This window comes from Salvelinus sp. IW2-2015, unplaced genomic scaffold (genome assembly GCF_002910315.2).
Source record: "Salvelinus sp. IW2-2015 unplaced genomic scaffold, ASM291031v2 Un_scaffold3375, whole genome shotgun sequence".
Lineage (NCBI taxonomy): Eukaryota > Metazoa > Chordata > Actinopteri > Salmoniformes > Salmonidae > Salvelinus > Salvelinus sp. IW2-2015.
In genome coordinates this window covers 71,455-81,143 of record NW_019944657.1, presented here as the reverse complement: position 1 = coordinate 81,143, position 9,689 = coordinate 71,455, and the positions used below count along the sequence as shown (strand labels likewise).

Genomic DNA, 9,689 nt, shown 5'->3' with positions numbered 1-9,689 from the left:
ACTATTATTAAACCATCTGGTGCTGCCCTATGAAGCTTAAACTATTATTAAACCCTCTGGTGCTGCCCTATGAAGCTGGAACTATTATTAAACCCTCTGGTGCTGCCCTYTGAAGCTTAAACTATTATTAAACCCTCTGGTGCTGCAACTTACTTTCGGGTTAAATATTATTTTTCTTGTGATGTCATCCCTCCTAGACTATCCCAACGGTGTGAGGTTAACATCGGCGGTTCCCCGAGCGGATATCAAGCTTTTAATCAACTTCAACGCTCCCAACCCTCAGGACAGGAAGAAGTTCACTGACGACCTGAGAGAATCCATCGCTGAGGTCCAGGAGATGGAGAAATACCGCATAGAGTGTGAGTAGTGGACATACCTAGGTTTGAACTTCAAGACTGGGTTAGCCTGCTGAAAAAAAATAAGTAACATGGCGCCAACAGACATGACAGCTCTGATTCTAGCTCCTAAGCAACTTTGAAGTATTTAGTTTTTTGTGTGTGTTATTGCTTACATTGTTAGGCCAGAACACTTTTTGTGTTATTACATACAGCCAGAAATAACTTTTGGATATCAGAGCGATGGTAACTCACCAGCAGTATGACCAGGACTTTCCCGAATTGGATCCTTTGTTCGTACCCTCCATGGCAAAATTGAACTTATCCCAGAGGCTGCTTCAAGTTGCCGCCGGCAGAGAAGAGGTATTCGGAGTGGACTTCTAGTCTGACTCAGGAGGTGGGCACACCATCCACCGCTTCCGATTTATATTACTCGCTAATGTTCAGTCTCTGCACAATAAASTAGATGAGCTCAGGGTGAGGATCTCCTTCCAGAGAGACATCATGGACTGTAACATATTCTGTTTCACGGAATAATGGCTCTCTCGGGATATACTGTCCCCATCCATCCAGCCAGCTGGGTTCTCAGTTCATCGCACAGACAGGAATAAAGAACTCTCCGGGAAGAAGAAAAGTGGGGATGTATGCTTCATGATTAACCACTCATGGTGTGATTGTGATAACATACAGAAACTCAAGTTCTTTTGTTCACCCAACCTAGAATACCTCAATCAAATGCAGACTGTATTACCTCCCAAGATAAGTCTCTTCGGTTATAGTCACAGCTGTGTCTATTCCCCCTCAAGCCAATACCACAATGGCACTCAAGTAACTACATTGGACTTCATGCAAACTGGAAACCACATATCTTGAGGCTGCATTTTTTGTAGTTGGGGATTTTAACAAAGCAAATATGAGGAAAAAGCTATCGAAGTTCTATCAACACATTGACTTTACTCACTTAAGGAAAACCCTAGATCAATGCTGCCTGCCCTCGCTACGGCAAATCAGATCACAACTCCATTTTGCTACTCCCTTCCTAAGACCCTCAGAAACATTTAAAGATTGCACAATTGAGAGCATCCTGTATCACCACCTGGTACAAAAACTGCACCGCCCGCAACCACAGGGCTCTCCAGAGGGTGGTACGGTCTGCCCAACGCATCACCGGGGGCACACTGCCTGCCCTCCAGGACACCTACAGCACCCAATGTCACAAGAAGGCCGCCAAAAAGATCATCAAGGACATCAACCACCTGAGACACGGCTTGTTCACCCTGCTATCATCCAGAAGGCGACGGCAGTACAGGTGCATCAAAGCAGGGACCGAGAGACTGAAAAACAGCTTCTATCGCAAGGCCATCAGACTGTTAAATAGCCATCACTAGCCGGCTACTCAAACGTGCACCTTAGAGGCTACTGCCCTATATACATAGACATGGAATCACTGGCCACTTTAGTAATGAAACACTAGTCACTTTAATAATGTTTACATACTGCTTTACTCATCTCATATGTATTTACTGTATTCTAATCTACTGTTTTTAGTCAATGCCACTCCAACATTGCTCGTCCTAATATTTATATATTTTTTAATTCCATTCTTTTACTTTTAGATGTGTGTATTGTTGTGAATTGTTAGATATTACTGCACTGTTGGAGCTAGGAACACAAGCATTTCGCTACACCCGCAATAACATCTGCTAAATACAGTGCCTTGTATCCCTCTTGACGTTTTTCGTATTTTGTTGCATTAAAATCTATTTAAATTACAGGTTGTTATTTTGGATTTCATGTAATGGACATACACAAAATATTCCAAATTGGTGAAGAGAAACAAAAACATTGTTTCAATTTTTTTTTTTTTTAAACATGTAAAAGTGGTGGGTGCATATGTATTCACCCCCTTTGCTATGAAACTCCTAAATAAGTTCTGGTGCAACCAGGCCCCAGAGTCTGCAACACCACCAAGCAAGCAGCACCATGAAGACCAAGGAGCTCTCCAAAGAGGTCAGGGACAAAGTTGTGGAGAAGTACAGATCAGGGTTGGGTTATAAAAAAATATCCAAAACTTTGAACATCCCACGGAGCACCTTTAAATCCATTATTAAAAAATTGAAAGAATATGGCACCACACCAAACCTGCCAAGAGAGGGCCACCCACCAAAACTCATGTACCAAACAAGGAGAACATTAATCAGAGAGGCTACAAAGAGACCAAAGATAACCCTGAAGGAGCTGCAAAGCTCCACAGCAGAGATTGGAGTATCTGTCCATGGAACCACTTTAAGCCGTACACTCCACAGAGCTGGGCTTATGTGGCCAGGAAAAAGCCATTGCTTAAAGAAAAAAATAAGCAAACATGTTTGGTGTTCACCAAAAGGCATGTTGGTGACTCCCCAAACAAATGGAAGTCTAAAATTGAGATTTTTGACCATCAAGGAAAACGCTATGTCTGGGACAAACCCAACACCTCCCATCACCCTGAGAACACCATCCCCACAGTGAAGCATCATGCTGTGGGGATGTTTTTCATCAGCAGGGATGGGGAAACTGGTCAAAATTGAAGGAATGATGGATGGCGCTAAATACAGGGAAATTCTTGATGGAAACCTGTTTCAGTCTTCCAGAGATTTGAGACTGGGATGGATGTTCACCTTCCAGCAGGACAATGACCCTAAGCGTACTGCTAAAGCAACACTTGATTGTTTTAAGGGGAAACATTTAAATGTCTTGGAATGGCCTAGTCAATGCCCAGACCTCAATCCAATTGAGAATCTGTGGTATGACTTAAAGATTGCTGTACACCAGCGGAACCCATCCAACTTGAAGGAGTTGGAGCAGTTTTGCCTTGAAGAATAGGCAAAAATCCCACTGCCTAGATGTGCCAAGCTTATAGAGACATACCCCAAGAGACTTGCAGCTGTAATTGCTGCAAAAGGTGGCTCTACAAGGTATTAACTTTGTAGAGGGTGAATAGTTWTGCACACTCAAGTTTTCAGTTTTTTWAAACGTATTTCTTGTTTGTTTCATAATAACAAATATTTTGCATCTTCAAAGTGGTAGGCATGMTGTGTAAATCAAATGATACAAACCCCCCAAAAATCTATTTTAATTCCAGGTTGTAAGGCAACAAAATAGGAAAAATACCAAGCAGGGTGAATACTTTCGCAAGCTACTGTGTATGTGACCAATGAAATTTGATTTGAACTAAACCTCCAGACTGGGCTAGCCAACACCTTAAAGAAGATAAAAAACATGTATTAGACCTAGAGTGTAGTACTGATATGTCGGCACTATGTGACGTTTTAAAGGTATTTCAGTCCTTGACTAATAATGTTCTGCCCTATGTAATATGTCATTGTCATGTTTCATGTGGACCCACGGAAGAGTAGCTGACGCTTATACAGTGGCTAATGGGGATCCTAATAAATACCAATAAGTTAATTTGATTACATAAGTTAACGTTACTAGATTCAGAAGTTCATTTAATTATATAAGTTAACGTTACTTGATTCAGAAGTTCATTTAATTATATAAGTTAACGTTACTTGATTCAGAAGTTCATTTGATTATATAAGTTAACGTTACTTGATTCAGAAGTTCATTTGATTATGTCACTATAATGGAGCTGGAGAAGCAGAAGGGCGTGGTCTGTCCCAGCCTATCACAGAGCTCAGGGCTGACTGACAGGTCCCAGAGCTGTAATCTAACCTGACTCTGTGTACCCCTCTAGCGGAGCTAGACAAGCAGAAGGGCGTGGTCCGTCCCAGCCTATCACAGAGCTCAGGGCTGACTGACAGGTCCCAGAGCTGTAATCTAACCTGACTCTGTGTACCCCTCTAGCGGAGCTGGAGAAGCAGAAGGGAGTGGTCCGTCCCAGCCTATCACAGAGCTCGGGGCTGAAGAAGGACTCTGGGAACGGCCAATTGGGTCGCGGCAGCCTTGATGACAACTACGCCATGGGGGAGGGGCTAAAGAGGAGTGCCCTCAGCAGCTCGCTACGAGACCTCTCAGATGCAGGTGAGGGGTTAGAGGTCAGGGAACTGCCCTGTGACATCAGAGGTCATCAGCCTGCCTAGTGTTCTATGTTTAAGGCTACATCCAAAATGGCACCCTGGGCTAAAGTAGTGCACTACTACATAGGGAATAGGACCCTGGTCTACAGTAGTGCACTATATAGGGAATAGGGCCCTGGTCTAAAGTAGTGCACTACTACATAGGGAATAGGACCCTGGTCTACAGTAGTGCACTATATAGGGAATAGGGCCCTGGTCTAAAGTAGTGCACTATATAGGGAATAGGGCCCTGGTCTAAAGTAGTGCACTATATAGGGAATAGGGTCCTGGTCTAAAGTAGTGCACTATATAGGGAATAGGGTTCCATTTCAGATGTATTCTATGTCACTAGTATGCGTAGTGCCTTGTGACATGAGGTAGAGCTCTGTAGTCTCCTCTCTAGGCAGTAGCTGCTGGTATGATACTCACTTCACTAGATGTGATGACTCAGTTATGAAATGAAGAGCAGATTCCTCCTCTGGGCCAGTAGCGGCTGTACTGTAGGTGAATGGTCAGGTGAAGCACAGTCTGAGTCTCAGTTTAACAAGGTGTCTCTGTGCTACTAGGGACAGATGGACGTGTTGACTAATGTACTCAGCCTGTTAGCAGGAACGTTACTCAATGTTCTATTGTTAATTAATTATAGGTAAAGCCTATAGAAAGTTGCCACTACACACACATCACATGTTCTCTCTGCACACATCACATGTTCTCTCTGCACACATCACATGTTCTCTCTGCACACATCACATGTTCTCTCTGTTTTACTGTAGAATCCTCTCTCCCTTCCGTGCTAACTTCCCTTCTGTCTCTCCTGTGACCCCCATCCCTCCATGAGACTGGTTCTAGCTAGCTGTCACTGACAAGACACCCCCTAGTGGCCACTAGGCAGACATACGTTCCCCAGCAAGTAAAAACAAAATGACGCTCAAACAGAAGAGGGAACTAACAGAGTCATTGACCAACAAACAACAGGTGGGGTTTTAGGAGGGGTTCTGAAAGACAGTCATGGGGGGGGAGTCCACTGAAAGTTGATTAGCAACAACAACTGGGACCTTAAAGACACCCACCATGAGCACCCAGTAAGAGGCAAACAAAAGAAAAACCCACTCCAAACTTAGAGAGGAAGCAAACCAAAATGGTGGTGCGAAACGAAAACAGCGAAGATCAGACAAAGCAATGRTTTTCTAGAAATCAAATAGGGAGCGCCAACTGAAGGTGTTAACCCTCCGCATCTCTCAAGACAACTGGAGGTGTTAACCCTCCGCATCTCTCAAGACAACTGGAGGTGTTAACCCTCCGCATCTACCTCGATTTCAGACAACTGGAGGTGTTTACACTCATCGATCTCCTAGACAATGGAGGTGTTAACTCTCCGCATCTTCAAGACAACTGAAGGTGTTAACCTCACATATCAAGACACAAGAGGTGGTTAACCCTCATCTTCAAGAACAGAAGGTGTTAACCTCGCAATCTCTCAGACAATGGAGGTGTTACCCTCCACATCTTCTCAAGACAATACAGAGGTGTAACTTCGCCATCATCAGAAAACTGAAGGTGTAACCCTCCGCATTCATCAAGACAGAAGAGGTGTTAACCTCGATCTCTCAAGACAACGAAGGTGTCTCGCATCTCTCAGAAAATCAGAAGGTGTTAACTACATTCTAAGACAACAGAAGGTGTTCTCAACCATTCAAGACAACAGAAGGTGTTAACTCACATCTATCAAGACAACTAGAAGTGTTAACCCTCTCCATCTCTCAAGACAACTAGAAGGTGTTAACCTCCACATCTATCAAGAAACTAGAAGGATGTTACCCTCCATCTTCAAGACAACTAGAGGTGTTAACCTCCACATCTTCAAGACAACAGAAGGTGTTAACCATCCACATCTATCAAGACAACTAGAAGGTGTTAACCTCCATCTTCAAGGACAACTAGGAGTTTTAACCTCAATCTCAATAAAAGAACAGAGGTGTTAACCTCTACATCTTCAAGACAACTAGGAGGATGTTAACCCTCCACATCTTCAAGACAACAGAGGTGTAACCTCCCATCTCTCAAGACAACTAGAAGGTGTTAACCCTCACATCTCAAGACAACTAGAAGGTGTTAACCCTCCGATTCTCAGAAACAACAAAGGTGTTAAACCTCCAATCTCTCAAGAAAATGAAGTGTTAACCCTCACATTCTCAAGACAACTGAAGGTGTTACTCCCATCTTCAAAAGAAGATGTTCACATTAAAGAGCCACTGGGCCGCACTTTAATAGCACCTGGGCCGCACAGGTCAAACACCTAGACTAATGAGATGGCAACCAGACAAGGTGTAACACCTTGACTCGGTGACACCATCGTGCGCTCTATGTGCTAAAGTCCAAATTCCAAAACATAAATAAAAAACAAAACTATAAAAACATAAGTTTGTGTAGGCTGATTATTGGTCATGTTAGTGGTATGTGGGAACCTGGCTGGTTCAACCATTCATTTCCAAAATCATGAGAGATTAAATATGGAGTTGGTCCTTTGCATGCTAAACTCAGCAAAAAAGGAAACGTCTTACTGTCAACTGGTTTGTTTTCAGCAAACTTTTACACCTGTTATTATTTGTATGAACATAACTAGTTCAACACTGAGACATAGAACTGAACAAGTTCCAGAAAGTGACTAACGAGTGAATATGTGTCGTGAACAAGGAGGGGAGGGGGGTCAAAATAGAAGTGCAGTCAGTGTTGTGTGGCACAGCTGCATTACGTATAGGGGGGGGGGGGGCAGTGACTCTCCTCATTAACTGCCTAGATTTGCCCAGTTCTTGCTGTGAGATGTTTCCCATCTTCCCAAGGCATGAAGTTCCGGACATTTTGGGGGTGGCCCTAGCCTCACCCTCCGATCAAAGGTCCAGATTGCTCATGGATTGAGATGCCGGGCTTTCGTGGCCATGGAGAACTGACTTCCTGTTTGCCAGGATCATACGGTTTCAAAACGAGCAGTATGGCTGGTGGCATTGTATGCGGAGGGTCATGTCGGATGAGACCTGCAGGAGGGTACCGACATGAGGGAGGAGGATGTCTTCCTGTACGCATAGCGTTGAGATTGCCTGAATGGACAAAGCTCAGTCGTATGCTGTGGACACACCGCAGACATGATGGACCTCCACTTCCAATCGTCCGTCCAGAGTAGTCGGTGCTAAGTCTCCTTGATGATAACGACTCGTCAGTGAGGAGTATTTTTACGCCAGTCCTGTCTGGTCAGCGACGGTGGTTTGGTGCCATAGGCGAGTTGTTGCCGTGTGTCTGGTGAGGACTGATGGAGGGATTGGTGCGTTCCTGATGTACTCGGGCAGTTGGTTTGTTGCACTTGTACTGTCCGAGGTGTGATGTTCGGATGTAGCGATCCTGTGCAGGTGTTGTTAACGTGGTCAGCATGCGAGGACGATCGCTGTCCGTCCTGTCTCCTGTGCGCGTCTTAGGCGTCTCACCAGTCTCACATCTGCAGTCTCATGCTCTCTTGCAGCATGCCTAGTAATTCACGCAGATGAGCAGGGACCTGGTCATATTATTTTTGTGTTTTTTCAGAGTAGTAGAAGGCGTCTTTAGTGTTCTACGTTTTCATATGTGACTTAATTGCTACCGTCTGTAAGCTGTTGTGTCTTAAGACGTTCCAGGTGTATGTTCATTAATTGTTTGGTTCATTGAACAAGAATGGGAAACATTGTTAACCATTTACAATGAAGAGCTGTGAAGTTATGTGTTTTTACGATTATCTGAAAGACAGGTCCTGATAAAAAAGGGTGGTTTCTTTTTTTGCTGAGTTTAAAAACAGCTCACTCTTCGGGACGGCTTTCCACACGATGTTGGAACTTGCTGTGGGGACTTGCTTCGATCAAGCCAGAGCATTAGTGAGGTCGAGGCATTGATGTTGGGCTGATTAGGCTGGCTCACATCTTCGTTCAATTCATTCCAAAGGTGTTTCGATGGGTTGAGGTAAGGCTCTGTGAAGCCAGTCAGTTTTCCACCAATCTTGCAAAACACTTTTACACTATGCACGGTGTATTGTTTCACGCTGAACTGAAAGGGCCTTCCCAACTGTTTGCCAACATAAGTTGGAAGCACAGGATCATCTAGAATGTCCTTGTTTGCTGTAGAGTTCAGATTTCCTTCCTGAATAAGGGGTCGAACATGAATAACGCCCCAGACCAATTGTCTCTCTCACCAGACGTTACCAGTTGACTATGTGTGGGCAGGTAGCGTTAGTCTGGCGTCTGCAAACAGATTTTCTGTCGGACACAGATGGTTGAAGTGTGATTTATATCAGAGTCAATTGCGGCGGCTTTACACACAGCCAAGCGCGCGTTGGTATTCGCGTATGGTGAGGTGTTGTGTGTGTGGGACTGGCGGACCATGGAACCATTTATTGAGCCTCGATAACAGTTTATTGTGCTGACGTTGTTCAGAGCATTTGGTAATCGTATTTGTGGAGTGTTGCAAGTGAGGAGACTATTTTTAAGGCGCTTCAGCCATCGGCTGGTCCGTTCTGTGTGCTTGTGGTGGCTACTTCAGGTTGTGCATTGGTTGTGCTACTAGACGTTTCTACTTCAATCATCAAACCTACCAGTTGCATGGAGACGTCTAGGGAAGAAATTTGATGACTGACTTGTTGAGAAGGTGCATCCTATGACGGTGCCACGGTTGAAGTCATGAGCTCTTCAGAAGGCCATTACTACTGCCTGTTTGTCTATGGAAATTGACTGGTGTGTGCTCGTTTTATACATTTGTCAGAACGGGTGTGGCTGAATAGTCATTCCACTAATTTTAAGGGTGTCCACATATTTGTTGTATATGTAGTTTGATTTCCTGCAAGATCCCTAGAAGCCAGTACTGGTATGCTATGGGTGTGTTGATTGGTTGTCTGCTGTAAGTCAGATTTCCTGTATGCTAGGTGGTGTTATTGGTTGTCTGCCCTGTATAGTCAGATGTTTGTATGCTAGGTGTGTTGATTGGTTGTCCTGCTGTAGTCAGATTAGTTTCTGTATGCCTAGCTTGTGTTGATTGGTTGTGCCTGCTGTAGTCGATAGTTTGTATTACAGAGGTGTGTTGATTTGGTTGTCTAACTCTCGCTATGCCTGTTCTGTTGGCTCAGGTACGCGTGGCGGCCGAGCAGTGCAGGATCATAACGCAGCCATACTGAGTAGTAGGAAGACATAATCGACTCCCTAGCTGCATGTATCGGCGTTGGCTTCTCGTATATTTTTTGTCTGTGATGTGCTGTGCACTTTGAACACACAACACCCTGTATTCT

At 44.3% G+C, this 9,689-nt stretch overlaps 1 protein-coding gene across 1 annotated transcript in view; it reads left to right on the top strand.

Moving 5' to 3' along the window:
- LOC112075758 (IQ motif and SEC7 domain-containing protein 1-like) overlaps positions 1-9,689 on the top strand; it is a 41,668-nt gene that overhangs the window by 11,340 nt on the left and 20,639 nt on the right. Inside the window, exons 6-7 of the mRNA XM_024142698.1 lie at positions 198-359; positions 4,182-4,358. Of these exons, the coding sequence (XP_023998466.1) occupies positions 198-359; positions 4,182-4,358 (339 nt within the window). The remainder of the gene's footprint in view (positions 1-197; positions 360-4,181; positions 4,359-9,689) is intronic.